Source organism: Chiloscyllium punctatum, chromosome 11, assembly GCF_047496795.1.
Source record: "Chiloscyllium punctatum isolate Juve2018m chromosome 11, sChiPun1.3, whole genome shotgun sequence".
Taxonomy (NCBI): domain Eukaryota; kingdom Metazoa; phylum Chordata; class Chondrichthyes; order Orectolobiformes; family Hemiscylliidae; genus Chiloscyllium; species Chiloscyllium punctatum.
In genome coordinates this window covers 87,044,193-87,068,081 of record NC_092749.1, presented here as the reverse complement: position 1 = coordinate 87,068,081, position 23,889 = coordinate 87,044,193, and the positions used below count along the sequence as shown (strand labels likewise).

At 40.0% G+C, this 23,889-nt stretch overlaps 1 protein-coding gene across 1 annotated transcript in view; it reads right to left on the bottom strand.

Annotated features, from left to right (window-relative positions):
* Nucleotides 1-737: 737 nt before the first annotated feature.
* Nucleotides 738-23,889, bottom strand: part of igf2r (insulin-like growth factor 2 receptor) — a 207,495-nt gene continuing 184,343 nt past the window's right edge. Inside the window, exons 44-47 of the mRNA XM_072581192.1 lie at nucleotides 10,540-10,726; nucleotides 8,657-8,815; nucleotides 5,581-5,650; nucleotides 738-2,107 (exon numbers count right to left, since the gene is read on the bottom strand). Of these exons, the coding sequence (XP_072437293.1) occupies nucleotides 1,667-2,107; nucleotides 5,581-5,650; nucleotides 8,657-8,815; nucleotides 10,540-10,726 (857 nt within the window). The 3' untranslated portion in view covers nucleotides 738-1,666. The remainder of the gene's footprint in view (nucleotides 2,108-5,580; nucleotides 5,651-8,656; nucleotides 8,816-10,539; nucleotides 10,727-23,889) is intronic.

Genomic DNA, 23,889 nt, shown 5'->3' with positions numbered 1-23,889 from the left:
TAATGGCCCAGGGGAGGTCCACCTAAAACACAGATTGCAACCGTTCAAGGTTGCAGCACCTTCATCATTATCTTCACTCAAGGGTAATTAGGGACAGTTACAAGTCCCTATTCAAGGTCAGACCAAGTTAAAAGAAACAATTTTTGGCAATACTGATCATTCTAAAATGGGAGACTATTACAGAAAGCGGAAACAAAAAAAAAAGTCAATGTTCTAGGACACACAAGTATGCATTAGGACAAAATAGGCAACTGATAATTGCTAACTGGAAAGAAACCAGAGGATCATACTTTAAGTTTCAGAAACAATTCTGAAAACAAAGAATGGCACAACAAGAGGTGACATGGATTTATGCTGCATTAAAATAGGAGGGTTTCAGCTAAATGTGCAATTGCATGGATGGAGAATGAAGGGAAAAAAAGCATTTTGCAGCAGGATGTACACACATGCATTCATGACCCCTTTTTTGCTGCTCTTTCCAAAATATGGACCACATTGCCAAGGCTGGCAAATAACAGATCATTTGAAGATTATACCTAAGTTGCTTATAAAGTGCTGTTTCTCTTTCTTTAATCTTATAAATATCAAAAACTTAATGAGAAAATGAACATACTTTCAAAAGAAAGCAAATGCTGCAACTAATTTTAAATCAAATTTTACATCAAAGTTTGGTGTGTGAAAAGACACAGCATTTTATGTGAATGAGCTGATGAAATGACAAAGTATTACATAGAGCATTACAAGAATGGAATATTTTCATCTTTTATTGAAATGGGTGTTGTGCTTCATATTACAACAAAATTATCAAACCTTCTGTAGAAACAAAAAACCACACATCTTTGATTTGAAAATAATTAAAAACCTTTGAACCCAAAACAGAAATAGATACAAAAAAAAACACCTGCCCAACACATTGTTGCACTTTGGTATCAATCCATCAAATATGCACAATAATATTGTAAAAATACTTCATAGGAGGGTCATGCAAAAGGATTAGAGCCGACACATCTTGAATAAATTTCCTGTCAACCTTTATACTTGCATTTAACACATTTTTTGCAACACTGTGTAGCCTTTTGTCAAATGTTTCCTTTCAGTAGATGAATCAAACAATTTTCCAAAAATGATGATATGTCCAAACCTTCTGCATTTCCCTACATCACTGTACCGGTTCTGGTTGGGAGGATGAAGAAAGTACCAGTGTTCACTAACCCTTTCCTCTTTTAACTTGCAATAAATATTGACGCAAAAAGGGCAGTGCTTCATGGAAGCTAATCAAAGATATTGAGCTGCAAAGTAACAAATATTCTTTTACTCTGCTCCCCTTCCTTCTCATTGTCAGAAGAATAAGGTCAAAGCTAAAGAAAGCATCATAGAGCTCTTTGCAATACTTAGGTGCAATAATTATTGCCCCAAAGAAATGGCCATGTGCACAAAGCTTTAATATATAAATATCCCTCAGGCAAATGCTAGGAAATAAAAGATTTGTCCCTTTACACATTATTGTAAACAATCAGGAGCGTTTATGCAGTTCCCTTCTTGCGTATAATTTGCAAAAAAATCAGCAGGGTTATTCGAACATTCAGCAGAGTAAATGACAGGCAGGTTCCTCTCATCCAGACTGCTGGGCTGGGTGTCCTATCAGGCTATTAGATAGGCACAATTGTTAACCCTTTAGCATGTCCTCATCACTGTCATCATGAAAAGTGATATTTGTGGAGTCATTTGCTGGCCTGTTTTGCTTCATTTGTGGTTTCAATTTTCCCTTGGTTTCCTTCTTTTCATTATTGAAACCAAGTAAATCCTCGTCACTTTCATCATGAAAGTGCTTGTTTTGTGGATGCCGCTGCTTTTGATTACCCCTGATCTTGGACTCTCCTGTTCTGGTTGAGCTGATTTTCACTTGTGGCACAGTCAAAACCTCATCTTCACTGTCCTGATCATCCAGTGGGAATGACCCAAAAACATCAGCATTTACAGCTTTAGTGACATGGTTCAAGCCATTTTGCTGATACTCTTTTGCTGGTTTCTGTCCATTCTCAGACGAGGAGATTTCTTCCATCAACCACTCAGTCTCATTTTCATCACCGTCTTCTTGCCCATTAATCTGTTTGGGGAAAAAAAAAATACAAAATAACTTCCCAGCCTGATTTTACTGAGACACTAGCTTTTATGTGTACACTGGAACTCCGATAGAACAGCTTCAATTAATCTTATTTTAATGATCACCCAATGCTGGATACCTTGGCTGGATGGCTAAATGGCAAACGATAGATATCCAGCTGGTGGGAAAGACTGAATAAATTTATAATTATTCACCTCACGTGCAGCATAGTCTTGATGTTAGTACTTCTATTTTGTAGCTTAATATTCCATTTGACAACCTGCGTTAAGCAATACACATTTTTCTGCAAGCATGACTTCTCAGTAGTGCTAGTTAAAAGGATAATCAAACTGCTTACATGTTAGTTGATGACTGACTACTTTTACTTATTGCTAAAAAGCTGTATGTTAAATTCATTGAAACATGAAACAAAAGTATCTAGGATGTAATATAGCAGACATGTGTTCTTTTGCTGATTTTCTGCCCAAACCAGCTGTTCCTAAGCTCCAAATGTTGGTGTGCTAGTCAGCATTTCTCTTGGAATCAAGCACAACTGGGAGAATTGGAGTCACAATATTCACAGGGGGCATATCCACCCAAGTTGATCAGAGAGCAAATCCCCTATCTGAATTTTGGGGAGGAAAACCAGCGTGATATTGGAACTTCTTAATGAAGTCTTCACTGAAAGCTGTTAACTGTTGCAGTCACAATTCTAACTTCAGGGCACAGCCAGTTACCGTAAAAAGGTGACCACATATGTATCTGGGACATTAATAACAACTTGTAAGTTGCTGTCTGCTACTGCGCAGAGTCCACTTTAGCTGTCCTTCGGAGAGCCTAACAGCATTCTCTGCTTTCTTACAGGAGACATGGAGTATAATTTTTTGTTTTCAATTACGATTGCTACACAACGGGAAGTAGTGACAAATACACAAAAATAAGGAATAGGAGATGTTACCAGTCTGTGAGGCCTGCTCCATCATTCAATACGATCATTTTTTAGATTAGATTCCCTTCAGCCCAACAAGTCCACACTGACCCTCCGAAGAGTAACCCATCCAGATCTACTCCATCTGACTGATGCACCTAACACTATGGGCAATTTAGCATGGCCAATTCACCTGACCTGCACATCCTTTGGACTGCGGGAGGAAACCGGAGCACCCGGAGGAAACCCACACAGACACAGGGAGAATGGGCAAACTCCACACAGACAGTCGCCAGAGGCTGGAACCAAACCTGGGACCCTGGTGCTGCGATGCAGCAGTGCTAACCATGACGTTCAGATTAAACTTCACTTTCCTGCCTACTCCCTTTAACCCTTATTTTCCCTAGAGACCAAAATCTCTATCCTAGCCTTAAATGTAATCAACTATGGAAATTCCTCAAACATGCCAGCAAACAAAATTCTCTTCTTGGTCCTAAATGATCAGCCAGCTCCTTAATGTTTTGGATGCATTGACCAGTAGACACAACTTTTCAACATTATTCCAATCAAATCACCTCAATCTTTTACAATTAAATGAGATTCTTCTAAACCTCAATGAAGCTAGATCAATTGTTAGAAAGTTCAAAACTTTGACATTGTCTTACAGTAATAAAAACTAAGATAATGATACTATGATGTAGAATATATGGCATATAGGCCCTATATATCAGGTCTGAAAAATGTGTTGCTGGAAAAGCCCAAAACGTCGATTCTCCTGCTCCTTGGATGCTGCCTGACCTGCTGCGCTTTTCCAGCAACACATTTTTCAGCTCTGATCTCCAGCATCTGCAGTCCTCACTTTCTCTTATATCAGCTCTGCCACTTAACAGTGGATTGCACTCCTGTGATATGCAGTTGTTATTTAAATCATTGGCCATGTATTAAACAGGTCCATGCTTTGTGAAAATATACTCTTACCATCTCCCCATTATAGTACACATATGCTATTGGAATTGCCCAACTTTGCCTTCATTAAAGATCATTTCAAACCCAGATTAGAGAAATACCTGCTAATATGGGGCTTAAGGATGCCTTTATCAGTTGGTGCAGATCAACTTCCCTAACAGTTGTGGCTGAATCTTATTCATGAAAACACTACAACTGAAGCTGTGAGTCTCTACCACCATTCAATTACATCATGGCTGATCTACAATATAGCCCATTCTCTCAGTACCTTGGGAGCAAAAACATCTTAAATTTAACAATACACGTATCCACAATTGTTGCTTATAGAGGAAAATTACAAACCATCACTATGTAGAAGTTTTTCTAATTTAACTCCTGAATTACTTCTAATTGTTAAGCTATTGGTCCGTCATGACACATTGGGGTAGCGTGTTGGAAATCAAGCCCCATTATTCAGTGGTCACAAATAGGAAAATCTGAGTAACCTACCAAATTGCCCAATTTTATCTACCTTTTGCAATTTAAAACAGTATATTTACATAAAGTTATTTATTTAATGGAGATATATGATGCACAAATTTTCTAATTTTTTTCTGCTTGTTGACTATATTTTATGACTTTGAACTCCACAGTCCCATGTTTGACCAATCCAATCTACAACCATACCCCTCTATATAACTAGTTGCAATGAATTATATTACATCTCCCATGCAATCTTCCCCATCAAATTCACCTCCTGCTTTTCTCCTCTTTCCTACAACATCACCCCACCTAGCCAAGCTCATATCCTTGATCAAGCCCTAAAACCCAAGTCCAGCTGGTGATCATTCCCATTATTTCTATAATTTCAGCAACTGTAATAGTGAAATAGATTTTGTTGTTCAGATGCTGTTGCACTATAGATTCTTGTCCCCAAATCCTTTTAGTGCTAAACTCCCCTACTACACCTACCAAACAAACTTACTTTACCTTCTCACTTAGTCACCTGTGTCAGCCTTGGTTGTGATAATGCACTCAGACAACTCAGTTTATCATGAATCAAAGCTTCACTTCAGAAACTGGAGCACATTATTTAAGGCACCACGAAAATGCAACATTGAAGGTGTGCTACAATGTGCTCTGATTTGAAGAGGTCAGATTCTATACTTAGCACCCTCTGTTTAGGTAAATAATGCAGATCCTTCAGCATTTTTTGAAGAGCAATCTTATCACTTATCCCATACAATAATCCAAGATATTTTAGTAATTTTCTCCCTGCACAAATTGGTTGCTTCTCTGGTTTGCATAACAGTATCAGACTTCAAATCAAACCTGTGAAATGCTTTGAGATACATGGATCAAATTCTTTCAATTACTCTGGTGATAAACTAACTTCCCACTTTCGTACTGATTTATTGTAGCGACTCCATCCTACCCTCTTGTCCAATCAGGTTAGTCTAATGGCTTTGCACTTAAATTCACTAATTAATATATTTCAAGTGCATACCTTTAAATAATAGCTACAACTGTCTTCTGTACTTGTCCTTAACTATAATTTCTTCCCACATAGAAAAAGCTCACACAAAAGTTTACAAAGTTTTACCTTTGTGTATTTGTATGCAACTCCACCTCCTCTTCTGCAACAACCAGTCACTTTTTGCATAATGATTTCCCTAGAAAGAGGTACAGAATTTTTCAAAGATAGGCTGCAAGTTAAAAGATGGAAAAATACAACTAATATATCCATGCAGAATCTTCAATGCAACAATTACAGGGATGTTACTTCATTATTATAATTTGCACTCGTACAGCACATTTAACAAAAAAGTTGTCTCATGGCAGCATTAACAAATAAAATTTGACATCGTGCATATCAGAGATCTATAGCTAAGTGACAAAGGACATAGTCAAACAGTTTAGGTTTTAAGGATCACCTTAAGTGATGGAGAGGTAAAGGGAAGAAATTACCCAGCTCAGGTTGAGGTAACAGAAGGCATGGCTGACAATGACAGTGTAATGAAAATTAGGGATGTGCAAAAGTCCAGAAATAGGACAGACAGGTTTGCAAAAACAAAGAGAGACAGGAGGGGCAAGACAAAGAAGAAATTTAATTGGGAGCATCACTAGACCAGGAATTGATTATTAATTTAGTCAAAGGTCAGTCATTAACATTAACTAGACAGTACAAGACAGTTAGAGGAAGCAAGTGCTTTTCAATAAAAGTCACCATAATTCTACCAGACCAGTGGATTGCCCTCTCAGAGGCAGGACAACTGGCAGCTGTTTAACCTGAGGGTCACCATGCCTCAAGCAAGGGGAGAGGTTAAGGAGGCAGAACCTTTGTGGTGGTAACCTCAGCTGTGCTGGAATTGACTACATGCTGTTGGCATTAACTCTGCCTTGCAAATCAGTTTTCCAGCTAACTAACCCCCTTTCTAATGGTTTTCTAATAAGCATCAATTGGGCAATAAGATTAAAAACAAAGGACTGCATTTTGGTTATTCAGGACTCCACGTGAAATACTGGTTTCATTTCACAAACAGGGGACTGGAGGAACACCAAAGGGTTTTGTAGGGGAAGAAAGCGAGCTGGCAAGTCTTTGGCAAGCCTTTTACTTGGGACAGATTAAAGAAACTACAAGGGAATGGTATGGGGGCAACGGCTGCCAGAAAGAGGCTGGAGTGGGGAGTAGGGCAGCACAGCAGTAGGGCAACACTGGGGAGAAAGCATCTTCCAGAGTGGGATGGGGAAGAGGGGGAAAGACTATGAAGGAGAATATTTTTAAACCAGTCAACAGAAGGCAATATTAATAGAGGACTCGATCACTGAGTCACAATATCACAATAAAAATACCCTAAAATTCAAAAAACATCTTTAGACAAAACATATCAAAGTCCCCACCAACAGACACTGTACAGACCTAGCATCTTATTTTGACTGCTGATGCAAAGGCTAAGAATCAAGCTGGATACCCCCACAAAGTATTTCTTCTGCTGTTTTTGCATCATTGTAGTTTCCACACACAGACATATTTGTTGAAACATTTTTGCCAGACATGTTGAGCGAGGGACACTTGCAGCATTATTACAAAAGGGTGATGGGGTGAGGGTTTGATGAAATCTAATTTTGAATCATGGATAATCAGTCATGTAAAATTTAGAGTCATACGGTTTTACAACACAAACAAATCCTTTGGTTCAACTCATCCAGGCTGACCAGATATCCTAAATTAATATAATCGCATCTGCCAGCATTTGGCCCATACTTCTCAAAACCCTTCCTATTCACATACCCATTTGAACACAGTTTAAATGCTGTAATTATACCAGCCTCCACCACTTCCTCTGGCAGCTCATTTCATAATGCACCTCCTGTGGGCGAAAAGGTTGCCCCTTAAGTTTAAGCTGAGGGGAAAAAATTTTGAAGGGACCTATGTCCTATAATTTGAGACTTGCCTAGCCGGAGGAAAAGTGACCTTGACTAGTTGACCTATCCATGTTCATCTTGATTTTAAGCCTTTAAGGTTGCCCCTCAGCTTCTGACACTCCAGGAAAAATAGCCACAGCCTATTCAGCCTCTCCCTATAGCTCAAACCCTCCAACGCTGGCAACATCCTTGTAAAATCTTTTCTAAACGCTTTCAACTTTCACAACTATTAGCAGGGAGATCAGAACTGAACACAGCATACCAATTGTAGTACAGCCACAACAGGGCCTCCCAATTCCTATACTCGATGCACTGACCCATAAAGGGTAAAAACAAGGACTGCAGATGCTGGAAACCAGAGTCTGGATTAGAGTGTGGTGCTGGAAAAGCACAGGTCAGGCAGCATCCAAGGAGCAGGAAAATCGATGTTTCGGGCAAAAACCCTTCATCAGGAATAGATCAACCCTCTATTCTTGATGAAGGGCTTTTGCCCGAAACATGGATTTTCCTGCACCTTGGATGCTGCCTGACCCACTGTGCTTTTCCAGCACCACTAATCCAGCACTGACCGATAAAGACAAGCATACCAAACACCATCTTCACTACCCTGTCCACTTTCAAAGAACTATGAACCTGCACTCCAAGGTCTTTGTTCAGCAACACATTCCAGATCCCGAAGTGTACAAGTCCTGCCCTGATTTGCCTCCACCAAAATGCAATACCTCAGTTATCTAGATTAAACTCCATTTGCCAATCTTTAGCCCGTCAGCTTATATGAACGAGGTCCTGTTGCAGTCTGAAGTAACCTTCTTCGCTTTCCACTACATCACCAATTTTGGCATCATCTGCATACTTACTAACATACCTCCTATGTTCACTTCCAAACCATTTACACAAGTGATCAAAAACAGTGGACCCAGGACTGATCCTTGCAGCACACTAATAGTCACAAGCCTCCAGTCTGAAAAGCAACTCTTCACCACAAGCTAAAAACTTTGTATCTTGATTGAAAAGGTTTCCAATCTTCCTGAAATAGGTCATTTCTCCCCTCCCATTCTTTTCTTGGGTAATTAACATCATGACAGAGTGGACACTGAAGTACTTAGGTGCACTATTCAATGTGAATACAAAAAAAAGAGGACTACCGTAGTTTACTCCCCCTTCAATCTACTTATAGCTTTTTAAATGAGCCTGACAAGCCGAAGAGGGAGTGCGCAGTACTCTAATTAAAATGAAATTCATTTTATTCATACCTTCTTTCCTGCTTATAAAATAATAAGATGAGGAGGCAGGCAGTCAGTACCACCAACAACACACTGAGCACTGCTCCCACAGCTTTGCTTCTTCTGGACAAACCCTTGATATTATCTCCATTCTTCGACTTATCATCTGGAATCGCAGGATTGACAGATCTGCAGGAAACGGGAAAAATAAATTAGACAGTCTGCACTTAACTTACAAAAGACTTTTCAACTGACTGCAAAAGTTCCTCATCTACATTTTCTCTGCATATCTACAGTATAGAATCCTTTTAAAAACTAATTCCAGCAAGCTACAAGGCCAATCCTATCAATTCATGCACTTTGCCTTATACTTTTTTTTAAAAAGTGAAGTACATCAGAAACTTGCATTTGTGTAGCACCTTCTATACTTTAAAATGCCTGAAACAGTTTATATTCAAAGTACTGTTCAAAGCTACTCACTTAAAATATAGGAAACGTAGCACCAAATTGTATACAGAAAGCTCCCATAAATAGAAACGTGAAACTGGCCAGATAATCCTCGTGATGTCAGTTTTTGGGAGGGTGATGCTAAAGTTTGGAAGAATTACTGGTCAGGTTCCACAGGAGAACTGTCCTGCCTATAATTAAACAGGATTCTCCTGCTCCTTGGATGCTGCCTGACCTGTTGCGCTTTTTCAGCAACACATTTTCCAGCTATAATTAAATAGTGGTAGGCGATCTCAAGTGCATTTCAGGCAATGCCTTGATTAATCTCATCTGAAATGGTGGCACTTCCAACAAACAATCAGACACTTAGCACTGCACTGGAATGCCTGCCTCGATATACATGGGAGTATAACTTGAACCCACAGCCTTCCGACTAAAAGCGAATGTACTATACACAAGCACAATTAGTTTGTCAGTGAGAGGACGTTAAGCAAACATTGATAATTTCCTCTGGAAAGCAAAAGGTCTCATACTTTGTATCCTGGGGGCATTGTTTTATTGCTTACCATGTAGACATTGTCAGTCTTACATTACCATTTTTGGTTCAACCTTATATATCATATGGTTGTCAAGCTTTCAGTTGCACAGATTTAGCTTTCCTTCGGGTCAAAGCATGAAATAGGACTTCCTTGTCTCCAACTATACACTCTACTTACGTACTTCATTTTTAGATGAACTATAGTAGAAGTCTTGCACAAATAATAAAGGGTCAAATTTGTACTTTTTGGGTAATTAAATTTGGAGATTTTATTTTACAAGCAAAATCTCTTTTTGCAAGCTGCAAACCTCTTTGCCACATGGCCAACTGCGCACACTAATTTGTTAATGCCTTTGATTTTCACACCTTACATATAAATCAGTCAGAATGCATTTCCATTTTCTCTTCCCATTTATAATGATTGATGTAATACAAAACACATTTCAATATCCAAAATGAAGTACACTCGAAGGAGAAAACTTTAATATAATCTTGGGAAATAAATGCATATTATTTTCAATAATACTTAAACAAATACTCAGTTAAAAATCACAACCCCAGGTTAGAGTCCAACAGGTTTATCTGGAAGCACTAGCTTTCGGAGTGCCGCTCTATCTATACATTATATTCCACAACCATCTGAAGGAGTAGCGTTCCGTAAGCTAATGCTTCCAGATAAACCTGTTGGATTATAACCTGGTGTTTTGTGATTTTTAACTTTGTCCACCCCAATCCAACACTGGCAACACCAAACCATGACTACCAAACAAATACACGTGGAGTGAGATTAAGTTTAAAAGCTTTGAAAGCTTCCACAGATCTTTAAAGATGGTTCTTAGGCCAGTACAATAAAAATTTAGTAATTACGAAAATGTAGAAGCAGGAAAACTGAAAGAAAAATCAAGTCGGTCTTTCTGGAGAAACTCACGTTAGTGCACAGACTGTTGATGTGTACCAGGTAAACAGATACTGGCAGTCTGAAGTTTCATGAAGGAAGTCTGGTTTCCCTTCCCCTGCCAATTCACTACAGTGAAGTATTATAGTGGAAGAGACATTCTTGGATTTGTCGCGGCCACACACCGAGTTAGAAGAGAAAACTACATCCAGGTCATCATCTGGAAACAAAAGTGAACAGAAATGAAAAACTACACCACCAGACCAATAAAGGCCTCCATATTATAGAAGGTCACCTGTGTTGGAAATACTGTTAATAATCATGTTACAAAAACATAGGGAAAATGCTAACATGAGGATTGAAGTTGAAGAACAATTTCATTTCGGGTGGGGGGGGGGGGGGGGAGAGAAGAGAGATGAGATGAAAAGAAACATTTGATTTAGGTATAATTAAGAGTTTTTATGATTGAGATATTTGCCAAGGGGAAGTACACCATCAACACTTCAATAAAACCAGAATTGATTAGAAAACATGATACCCATCAGGATTTTTAAACCACAAAGTTGTTGCAGGAAGAATCGAAAATTAGTTATTGAAGCAAATGTCAGATGCACCAAGATGAAGGTACATTATGTCACCATCCTCTTCAACACACGGCTTGTAACATCAGGCCCAATGAAGCACGTTATGGACAAGGCGACAGAACTAACAAAATCCATGTTCAATCTATTTTCCATGATCAATACGCTTTCAAAAAAGAAGAGCAGCTTATTTCTTAACCTTCTAAGGCATGGACAAATAAAAAAACAAAGATTTTTGTGGATTTAAACAGAAGTATCTACATTCATGCTTTTATTCCAAAAACCTATTCCAAAAGCGGAGAACTCAGTTGATACCTTCTGATGTCTGGGAAATCAACTCCTCCCCCTCCTTGAGGCAACTGCAATTCAGTAAGTTTGATGAAGGGCCGCCCAGAACGGAACAAAGGACAAAGGAACCAAACCACCTGATAAGTTTCCGCAGCGTTGACCTGGGACATTATAGGGAGCATACACATGGGATAAAGCAAGCGAGGAAGAACATTCATCTTAAGGAGATATATTTGGCCCTGCCATGGAATTGGAAGAGCCTCCCACCTCTGGAGATCTCGCCTAATATTGTCGAGCAAGTGACCAAAGTTAGTCCGAAATAACAGATCAAACTTGGGGGTAATAAAAATGCCTAGGTATCGGAACCCTGCCCGTGACCACTTAAAAGGGAACTTAGAGCCACCTTCAACTTCTGGCACATCCTTAACGTTCCCCAAAGGTATAGCCTCCGATTTTGCAAAGTTAATCTTATATCCTGAAATAGCCCCAAATGAATTGATACATTGTATCAAACGGGGTACGGAGGTGATCAGATTCAATAAAAACAGAAGGACATCATCCGCATACAATGTAACCTTGTGTGTTCTTGATCCCACTTCTGGAATGGTTATGTGGATGTTCTGATGAATGGCCTCTGCCAGCGGTCTATCACCAACATGAACAACAACGGTGAGAGGGGGCAGCCTTGCTGACTACCCCTACCAATCCTAAAATTCCCAGACTTCACCCAGTTGGTGGCGATATAAAACCTCCACCCACCTAGCAAAGACTCCACCCAACCCAAACTGTTCTAAGACATAAAAAAGTACAGCCATTCCAACTGGTCAAATGCTTTCTCTGCATCTAAGGAATCACTAACCCCCGAATCGATCGCTGCTGACAAACTTGGACCACATTCAGCAACCTTCTAATATTAATAGAGGACCTACGGCCCCTTATAAAACCTGTCTGGTCCTCTCTAATAATATGGGGCAACACCCTTTCCGATCTCAGCGCCAGGATCTTGGATGGAATCTTGAAGTCTGAATTTAATAGAGAGATGGGCCTGTATGAGGCACAATCCTCAGGAACCTTCCCCTTAAGAATTAAGGAAATATTAGCTTCTCTCAAAGATGGTGGTAGGCGTTCATGCATATAGGAGTGATTGTACATCTCCAACATCGGCCCTGACAGAATCACGATAAACTCCTTATAAAACTCACCCGAGAGATCATCAGGACCAGGCACTTTCCCACTCTGAAGTTGCCTAGCTGCCTCCTGTATTTCCTGAACTGTCAAGGGGGCATTAAGGAGAGAGGCCTGTTCCAAGGTTACCCCTGGGAGGTCCAGGTTCTTAAAAAAAAAAGTCTCCATTTTAGCTCTCCTGTCTTCACAACCTTCAGACCAATACAATTCAGAGTAAAAACTCTGAAAAGCCTCATTAATCTTTTTAGCATCGTATGTAAGGACCCCGGCGCTGTCTGATTGCAGTAATGGATTGGGGAGCACGCTTTTTCCTAGTCACGTATGCTAAATACTTCCCTGGCCTATCCCCATATTCTAACAGCCTCTGTCTAGCAAAAGCAAGTTCTTTCTTTGCATTTAATGTCAGTATTGAATTCAAGGCAGCCCAAAGGGCTGTGATCCACTGTAGCTTAGACACTGAAGGCTGTGCAACATGTGCTGCCTCCGCGGCTTTCAACCGTGTCTCAAGTAGATGGTGCTGTTCCTCCTGTCATTTCTGGCTAGCCAATTAGGAAATAGCTAATGCCCTAGCAAAGGCCTTAACAGTCTCCCATAGCATGGATGGACTTCTAGCTATGCCTGAGTTAATAGTCAAGAATTCCTGAAACTCCTTCAAAAAGTATTCCACAAATTTGGAATTCTTACGGAGAAAATGGTCCAAATGCCAGTGCCACAAGCCTAGCCCTTTCCTCTTGGCCTTACCCTCAAGTATACTGCTGCATGATCAGAGATAGCAATATTCCCAATTTTACAACTCAATCGAATCCAGAAGTGCCGAGGCAGCAAGAAAGAGGTCAATCCTACATTTATGTAGGTTTGAAAAATAAAGGTGAAGTCCCTGCCGGTAGGGTGAAGACATCTCCAAATATCCACTAGCCCCAACTCCTTGCGTAAGTCAACCACCTGCTTGGCCTGCGAAGAAATAGTTGGGGGGCCACAAGGCATCTTGTCCACTGTCGGATCCAAAAGAATTAAAATTCCCCCTCCCTCCCACTATAATAACGTGCCATGTTCCAAAAGCACTCATCTTAGAGAAAGCACTAATCAAAAATTTGAGGGGATGCGCCGGAGGGCAGTAGACGTATATCAGGGCTTTAAGTATCACAAATCGTCCCTGCTCATTTTTCACCTGCTCTAATGATGTGTACGGAAGATTTTTCTGGATAAGTACTGCTACTCCCCTACTTCCAGTAGTAAAGGATGAAAAGAATACATGGTCATAACCCCCTGTTGTAATTTCAGGTGTTCCCCATCATCAAGATGGGTTCCCTACAACAAAGTGATATCAACCCTTTCCCTCAAGGCTAGAAAGCACTTTTTCCTTTTAATAGACGAATGACTTCCCTTAATGTTCTAGGTGCACCATTTAATAAGACACTTAGCCATATCCCTTTCAGACACCCTTTAACCCCTTGGAGGGAGAACCCTGCTTACAAAGCGCCAAGCATAAGTAAATAAAGACTCAATCGAAAAACTATATATACAAAAACTACTCTAACTATAAAACAATTATTACCAAAAAACTACAAAGAAAACCAACTATAGAACCTTGAATGGAAGACTCTTCCCCATGCCCATAGAGGGCACTCACCCTACCCATCCCCTCCTTCACAGCTCCTTCAAACCTGGACTGTGCCCCAGCCTTAGGCCAGAAAAAAACATGATCCTTAAATCAACAAAAAAAAGAGACACAGTCAGGATGAGCACTCCACCCATCTCTGGCTTCATGACACCCCTACTTGCGACTAAAAGAGAAGCAGAACGAAAAAAAAAAGGGAGACACACAACAAAGAACATCCACAAAATTTCCCATCAGAAAATCCAGTTATTAAAAAAAAGGAACTTATTCCAAAGTCTTTTTCCACCCTTTCCAAAGAAAGGAAATTATTAAGGAGAAAGGAAGGAATTAAAAAAAAAAGGGAAAACCTGGGGAAAAAATAGACAAGAGAACAAACATTAACCATATTCTTCAGGCCAATCCATCTATTTTAAAGTGCCCACAAAGTTTTTAGCCTTATTCGCCGAGTCAAATGTATAAACTGAGTCCTCGTGGCTGAAACGAAGTACTGCAGGGTATCCCGGAGTACTGGATGCCCAGGTTCCTCAGCCTCTTTTTAACTTCATCGAAGGACTTCCTCTTTCGGATTACAACTGCTGAAAAATCCTGGAAAAACATGATTTTTGACCCTTTGTACAGCAGTGCCTGTGGATCTTTTCCCAGGGATCTGGAAGCTTCTATGACTTTTTGCTTGTCCTTATATGAGTGAAAGTGCACTAGGACCGGGTGGGGACACTGCACTGGCCCTGACCTGTGCAATGTAACCCGATATGCCCTTTCAATCTGTAGCCTGCTGGACTCTACGTGAAGGCCTAAAAGCTTCGGCAGCCAGCGGGCTGCTCACCTTCCGGAGCCCGACAATTCAGAGATTTATCCTCAGACCTCGAGTTGAGGTCGTTGATATGGTTTCGGAAGGCCCGTACCTCTCGCTCCAGCGCCTGGATCAGACTGGATGAGGACCCCCATCCAGCTTCCGAGGCCTTAGTTCCTTCACCTCCACCTCCTCCAGCCTCTCCCAGAGGCCCTGGATCTCCTACTCGTGCTTCTGAAGCATGGATGTGATAGGTTGGACCTTGGCACGAATCACCCCACGGATCTCCTCAATTGCAGCCCCAACTTTCAAGGCAAATCTCTCCATCGCTGCCGCAGCCAATTCCTGAGTGTCTGTCAGGTCCCCACGGGGGGGGGGGGGGGGGGAAAGGAGGGTTCAGGAGAGGCTGCTGCAGTCTTTGGTGTTGTAGGTGTCCTCCCTGCTGCTGTTTGCTTGCTCCTTTTCCCTTTGGCATCCTTCCCACTCCCAAATATTAACAAATGTGTTCCGTAAAGTTTTAATCTAAGATTTCCACCACATAAGTTCGCCAGGGGTGGCGAAAAACACCAGTATGCCTTGGCTGTTAGGCAGAGCTGTCCACAGCAGTTCTACAGAATCACCGCCATCTTGCAGAGTCATCCAAAAATCTAATGTTAAATCAATCATGCACCCAGGTATACAAACACAGGCAAAGAAGGCCCAGTGAAGGAGAAAATTTAGACAAGATGCAGGTACAGTTACAACATTCAAAAGATATTGGACAGGTATATGAACAGGAAAGATTTGAGGAATATGGACCAAATGGGACTTGTTTGATTTGGAAAATTTGGTCAGCATGGACAAGTTGGACTGAAGAGTCTGGTTCAGTGCTGGATGACTGACTAAGAACGATTCATAATTCACATGATTGGCTTGTCTTGGAGGAAAAGCACTAAGGCTGATGAAAGCTTTTTCACCTTCCATAGTGTCTCATTCAGGGGATTCAATAGCTAAGCTCAAAGTAAATTGATGCAGGATTGTCTTCAAGAGATGGACTTCTTGCACATCACAAAAGGTAGTTACTTGCAATCTTGTTACTCAGAGGCTAGTATTGGTGGATTCTGAAAGGAACAGACTGAGACCTTGTGACGTAACTGTTTTTCAGGTGATCCCTACCTTGGTTTCAGAAAGGCCTATTCCTGTCAGAACATCTTTGAATGTTATCAGGAGATGAGTAGTGACACCTCTTAATCTGGAATGCTTCTTTTTGTCCTTTCAAGGAGGAGGGAGAGTCTTGGAATGACAAATCAAGACAGATTGTCCTCAGATTTGTTTTACAGTCCAACATTTTAACAGAAGTCAAGGAAGAATGTTCCACCAGTTAAGTTTTAAAAGTTGTGAATATTACATCCTTTTAAGATCGATGATACAAGGGTGCTTGCAACAGTGCAATGAAGTTTCACCTCAGTGTCGAGAAAGGATTGATATTTCAACTGACTGCAGTGCTCTTTGTTGGGCACAGTGGCGAGCTGGAGTGCTGCTCAATTAAACAAACTAAAAGGGGTATTCATTGACCTCACCCCCTCCCCAAATTGGAAACAAAGCATCCAAGTACAAACATTTTAATTCAGCTCATGTAAAGAGTTAAGATTGGGACACACATTGGGGTGTGATGACAATTGCTAATTTCGTGTTTCAAATTCAGAACTTGAAAGAGTTCTATAACTATTTAACAGTATCTCCATTTCTCCCCCTCTAATGGGGTCTGTTGTGTTGTTCATGAAATTTATTACATCGGTGCTTAAAACCTTGTCACAAGTTTTAACTTTAAAAGAGCTTTGAAATCATAATGAGATGGGAAAATTGAAATTATTAAATTTCAGTGATTCTCTACTCAGAGCAACTTATGCCAAAACCCCAAATGACAGACAGCATCTCCAGGATTTCTGTACTAATCTAATACATGGCTCACACCCTAATTAAGGAACTTTAGAGGGGCAATGACAGTGAATGCCAGCAATACCTTCCCTGTCCTGCCTTACTCTAACCTCTAGCAAATTCAAATGTTGAATTCAATGAGATATATGACCTGGATCAAAAGCTCTGTTAACTTTCCATTGATTTTTAACCCAAACATAAAATAACTTCATACACTACACATATATTGGATGATAAGCATGCGTTTCTGGAGTGCTTTACATTTGTTAGTTCATTCTGAAGCATATGGCACAAATTTGCTGAGGTTGAGTAGAACATTATATTAGAAGGCATGACTGTATGTAGGCAATGGTAGGTATGTAGGTATGTAGTCTTTAAAGAATTAGTAAGTTTGCAAATGACACCAAAATTGGAAGTGTAGTGGAGAGCAAAGAAGGTTACTTCAGATGACAACGGGATCTTGATCTGTTGGACCAATGGGCTGAGAAGTGGCAGATGGAATTTAATTCAGATAAGTGAGACGTGCTGCATTTTGGGAAAGCAAACCTTAGGTGGTCTTATACACTTAATGGCAAGGTCCTGGGGAGTGTTGCTGAACAAAGAGACCTTGGAGTACAGGTTCAGAGCTCCTTGAAAGTGAAGTCACAGGTAGATAAGATAGTGAAGGCAGTGTTTGGTTTGCTTTCCTTTATTGGTCAGAATATGGAGTACAGGAGTTGGGAGGTCATTGTGCAGCTGTACAGGGCATTGGTTAGACCACTTTTAGAATAGTGTGCGCAATTCTGATCTCCTTCCCATCAGAAAGATGTTGTGAAACTTGAAAGGGTTCAGAAAAGATTTACAAGGATGTTGCCAGGGTTGGAGGATTTGAGCTATAGGGAGAGGCTGTTTTCCCTGGAACGTCAGAGGCTAAGGGGTGACCTTAGGAGGTTTATATCATCATGAAGGGCATGGATAGGGTAAACAGACAAAGTCTTTTCCCTGGGGTGGAGGAATCCAGAACTAGAGGGCCTAGGTTTAGGGTGAGGGGGGGGGGGGGGGGGGGGAAGATATGAGAGAGACCTAAAGGGCAACTTCTTCATGCAGAGTATGGTATGTGTATGGAATGAGTTGCCAGAGGAAGTGGTGGAGGAGAGTAAAATTGCAACATTTAAAAGACATCTGGAAGGGTATATGAATAGGAAGGTTTTGGATCTGGGCCAGGTGCTGGCAGGTGGGATTAGATTGGGTTGGGATATCTGCTCAGCATGGACAAGTTGGACCAAAAGGTCTGTTTCTGCCCTGTACATCTCTATGACTGACTATAATTTTTGCATGACTTAGAGCAACTACATATGCTGTCAACTATGGCTAACAAAGTAAGTTTAGGATTGCATAAGATTAAAGATGCAGCCTACAAAGTTACTAAAAATAGCAATAATTCTGAGGGTTGGGAGAGTTTTAATACAACAAAAAGGGAGGACCAGAAAGCCAAAAAGGAAAGATAGAACAGATTATGAATGCAATATAGTAACAAAAAGAAAACTAAAAACATTTAGATATGTAAAAAGGAAATAATTGCCAAAAATGAATGCGGGTCCATTAAAGAAAGTCAAGAGAACTTAAAGGTGCAATAGAGAAATAGAAGTTAAATGATTTATTAATATTGGCTTTCACTGAGGAACATCCCAGAAATCTCCCAGAACTAAGAGATCCAAATGGCTAGGGAGAATAAGGAGTTAAAGAAATTAGCAGAAGACAACTGTATGGGAGAAACAAATTGAGCCAAATTAAATAAATCTGGGGATTTATTAACTGATGGCCTTCCTCCCCAAGTGTTGAAGGAAGTTGCCAGAGAGATTGATGCACTGGAGATTATCTTCCAAAATTCTGTAGTTTGGAGTCAGCGGAGGTCCAGGCATTCAGAAACAATTACAGGGAACACTGCCTAAATCTACCCTATTTGTTTAAGTAATTTACAAGTTTTTTTAAAAAAATTGCTCATTCTTCAAAACTCTGGAAAATACAGGCAGTTCTGCTATAACATGACAGTTGTGTTCCTCTGCAAGTCGCGCTATAGAAAATCACACTGTTAGAAGATCACTATATATATTTTTTTAAAAATCACTATACCCATTCCGTAGAAAGTTCACATTATCCAAGTAGTGTCCACAAATTTTTCAATTGTGTTTAGTCAATTCGCATTGACAAAATGCGTGTTATACCTGAACCACCTTATTCCCAATTTGCACCAGCTGTCTAAATGCAAGCAAGATGTGTCCCCCTGCCTGGGGAGTCTAGAATGAGGGTGCACAAATAAAAATAATGTGGCACCACTTAAGTCTAAGAGGAGAAATTACTCTTCCCAGAGAGTTGTAAACCTTTGGGATGCTTTGGGCTATGGAAATTCAGTCTGAGTATGGCTACGATAGAGATTGATAAGATTTTTGAATACCAGTGGTGTTAAGGGCTGTTAGGTGAAGACTTGAGTAAAAGGCAAAGTGTTCAATCAGCCACAATCATATTGAATGGTGGAGCAGGTATGACAGGCTGAGGGCCTACTCCTGTCCCAATATCAGACAAGTTGACAAATTAATTGAAAGTTACAACACAGCAGCCATTGTGAATCATTAGCCAAGATGATAAGAAGGGTGTTGTGAAACTTGAAAGAGTTCAGAAAAGACTTACAAGGATGTTGCTAGGGTCAGAAGGCTTGAGCTATAGGGAGAGGCTGAATAGACTGGAGCTATATTCCCTGGAGAGTCGTAGGCTGAGGGGTGACCTTACAGATTTATAAAATCATGAGGGTCATGGATAGGGTAAATAGACATGGCCTTTTCCTTGGGATGGAGGTGTTCAAAAATAGTGTGCATAGGTTTAAAGTGAGAGGAGGAAGATTTAAAAGGGACCTAAGGGACAACTTTTTCATGGAAGATGGTGAGTGTATGTAATGAGCTGCCAGAGGAAATGGAGGAGATTGGTACAATTACAACATTTAAAAAGGCATCCAGATGGATATATGAATCGAAAGGGTTGAGGGATATGGACTAAATGCTGGCAAATGGAACTACATTAATTCAGAATATCTGGTCACTACGGATAAGTTGGATTGAAGAGTCTGGTTACATGCTGTAAACTTTATGACTATGATCTTACAAAATAAAATTAGGCAAAAAAAAACAAACACAATATGGAAGCAAAGCAAAATCAAAGCATCCTGGATACACATTAGATGTTCAAATTAAAAGGAACAAGTGTTTTCTAAAGAAATTTTAGGCAGTGTTAAACTGGGTAAGATGCAGGACTCAAGATGCGTAATCAATTACATTATGTAAAAGAGTGTTGACAAACTAAAAATAGATTGACACTGTTGAAGTGTTGACCGATGTAGAAAATTAGTTGGAAAGCAAGATTGAGTGCCTAAGCTACCAGTGGCAATTAATAAAGATGAAAATAAGAACAAAGATGTACCATAAGTGCATTTCTCAGGAATGATAGGGCAAAGTTATAGGGAGTGTATATGCTTGGAAAAACTGGTAACAGAGAAATAGCAGGCAAAGAACTTTGCAATGTGACAGGTTGGGCTGAAGAGAGACAAGAAACCATAGAGCGCACTGGTTATCAACATCCTCACAAATTATAGATTTGACAGGTGTCATGAACAAAGACATGATAAGCTTTTGTTGAAAAACCAACCAGATACAAAAAGCTTAGCAAATATGGCTGCTACAAGTCACTTGATGGCATAACTGCAAACAGACACTTCCAGACACACAGATACTTGAATGAGACATTTATAAACAGACAATGGAGGTGAGAATTCAAGATTCAGAGAGGACAGCAGACAGGGAAAAGAAATTCAAAAGGGATTCAGCTTAATTTATTATTTGTGTGAAAACTTAATTCCTCAAAAATCAACAGACAATGATTCGGAATGTTGAACAGTATTTTAAAAATGTGACTAGGAACAGCCGGTGTGCAGAAATTTCAAAGTGTAGTCTTAAAGAGGCTCCCTCAGAAGACTTTTCGTTGGGGGAGGATGAAAACAAGCACAAACCAATCATTATTTTGTGGAAGTCAGCCAGTGTGATGTGCTGAAACCAAATGTGGAAACCTTCTTGCCCTCAAAATCTGTGGTCTTGTTGGTCCATTAGTACAAGAAATATTAAATATTCAACTAACCACTATAGCTCTTGGGTCTGACTTCATATTAACCTCTTCATTTTAACAACAATGAACTCAAGCAACAGGCCCAAAGAAAGTGTCCAGACACTTATTCGGTACTGGAAAGTATTTACTTGCCTTATCAGTACTTGAAATTTGAGATCAAGATTATTTGTTAATGACATAACCTTTTCTTTAAAAAATATGAATAATTTTAATAAGCTAACCACTAGCCTGTTTAAATTTTTATGGTTAGTCTGCATTTACTAAAATTTGAAATGATTCAAGTTATCTACAGTTCATTAACCACATGGTGGACATGCCTAGTGGTTCTTACACAAGCTTTGAACAAATAAACCCAGAAGTCTAATTCAGAAATCATTGGCAGGTACATCATGACCTCTTTTCACTTTGTCTAAATGGAGATGGATTCTGGGATCTCTGACAAGTTGACAAATTCAGTTTTCGTAAAGAAACAGTGGACAGCCTTTCAAACAAAGGAAGATTGACGACAACATCTGAACGACAAGTGACATAGGAAACGTGGCACATAAACGCTAAATAGATCATCAGGGAAGAGAGGAGTCAGAATTCTTTTTTAACACTGAGATACAGATTTTCTTATATTCCTGCATAACCCTCTGCCACACCATACTGACAACACCAATGCATACTTCAGTTTACTCCTAGCTAACAGCTCATGGTGGAAATGTGCTCATCTTTGCAAACTATGGTACTTCAAGACAAAGTTGGACAAAAAAAAACCATAAACACAAACACGCGATCAAACTTCATGCCAACAGATGGTGAGGTAAAGGATCACAAACAGGAACAAGAGGATGGGAGTTTGTTCTACTATTCAATAAAATTATGACTGATCTACTTCAATATTATTTTGTTGCACTATCCCCATATAGCTGATGGTTTTAGCATGTAGAAATCTGTCAGTCATGACCATATTCAATAACGGATTCCAAAGTCCTGTAGGGTAGAGAATTTCAAAGATCAACAATCCTTAGCGTCCTGGATTCACCCCTAGCCAGAGGAAACGTTCTGCATCAACCCTGTCAAAGTCTTTAAGAATTTGGTATGCTCCCACAACCTTACCTCTATTTTACGGATTGCGAAGACTAACCAAATTTTTTACAACTTTCCTTATATTACAATCACTCCCTTCCTAGAATTAGTATTGCTGCACTCACTCAATAGCAAGTTCACCTTCCTGTAGGGTATGGAGACCAAAACTCCTCACAATTCTCCAGGTGTGTTCTCACCAAGGCCCAATACAACTGCTGTAAGCCATCTTTACTACAATAACATACCAGTGCATTAATTGTTTGTTGTACCTGCATGTTTAACTTTCAGTGAGTCACAACTGACATCCAAATCCTTCTGATAGTCAACATTTCTCAGGATTGATAAAAAGACACTTTTTTCAGGAAGTGGATAACTTCATATTCCTTCGCATTGTATCCCACTTGCTTTCCCCACTCACTTAGCTTATTTAATTTCCTCTGAAGCAGCTTTGCATTCTGTGATGCTGCTGCTGCTCCTTTAGCAAGGTTATATTGCCCTTGTTTTTTTTTCCAAAAAGGGGCTGTAAAAGGCAGGTGGTTTCAATTTGTCTGGGATTAGATCACTGATGACAGCTGACAGCTACTGCCTAAGGCAACAAGCAGGGAAAAAAGCTTTTAGGTTTTTTTTAAAAAACTACTTATACAAAGAATGGGGAGTGGCCAGTTTTCCCAGTTCAAGAGTTTTTTCTAGTTTGGTTTTTAATTTTCAGCTAAGGGCCTAGAGAAACAACTGCAGTGGAAGAGGTTCCATGTTTCAGCCAATGATCCCTAGTTGATCATCTCTGCAATCTCTCTCTCTCTCTCTCGTAAGAACCTGCGTTTGAATTTACCTTTTTGCCAAGGTGTTTATTTGGGGATGCTGAAGAAAATTGGAACAGACTAAATTATTCTATATTCTGTTTTCTTTTGCTTATGCTTCATTCGGTAATCTGTAAAAATTGTTTTGTTTAAAACTGAGTGGTTTGACCATCTGCATCACTCCTGGAATATCCACTCTACACCTGCTTAAAACAACTAGAAACGTTAGGTCTGGGCTACCTTCCCAAACTGTTTTGAGTGGGTCTGACCTAGTCCATAAAAATCATCCCCTCAATTCACACTTGACTTTGCACTTCACAGATGAACAGACTTTTAGCAATATTTTATCAAAAAGAACTGCAGATATTTAAGATTGAAACAAAAACAAATTGCTAGAAAAAAAACAGTAGGTCTGGCAGCATCTGTGGAAAGCAAGCAAAATTAATCATTTTTAGTCAAGCGAGTCCAACCTGAGATGGGTCACTCTGCTTTCTCTCCACATATACTGCCAGATCTGTATTTTTCCAGCAATTTATTTTTGTCGCACTGTTGTTTAGACTCCAGAACCAGACTCCTTCCTGTCGTAAAAACAAAACACTGCAGACACCAGAAATCTAAGTGTTGTCAGGTGGCCAGCAGGAGCAAGGCTGAGAGGCTGGTTAAGAGCTACAGTCAAGCATGTCAGGAACTTTGGTCAAGTAGGTTATACGCTGACCTCTTAAAACTGCACCCAAGACATGCTGTGACCTGTCTTTTCCTTTGTTGACCGAATAGGGGATGTGCCAGTGGTCTGCTGGACTTACGGAACGTGGTATGTGGCTGGATATTGCTTACCAGCAAACTCCATTTGTTGGAGTCGAATGGTGTGATCAGGGTTTAGTCAATTTATTGACCAAGTACCAGAGAAGTTTCTGAAAATGAGCACAATCTGGAATTAAAATTAGCAGAACAAATAAATAAAGATTGCCTCAAAAATTGAAAAGCACA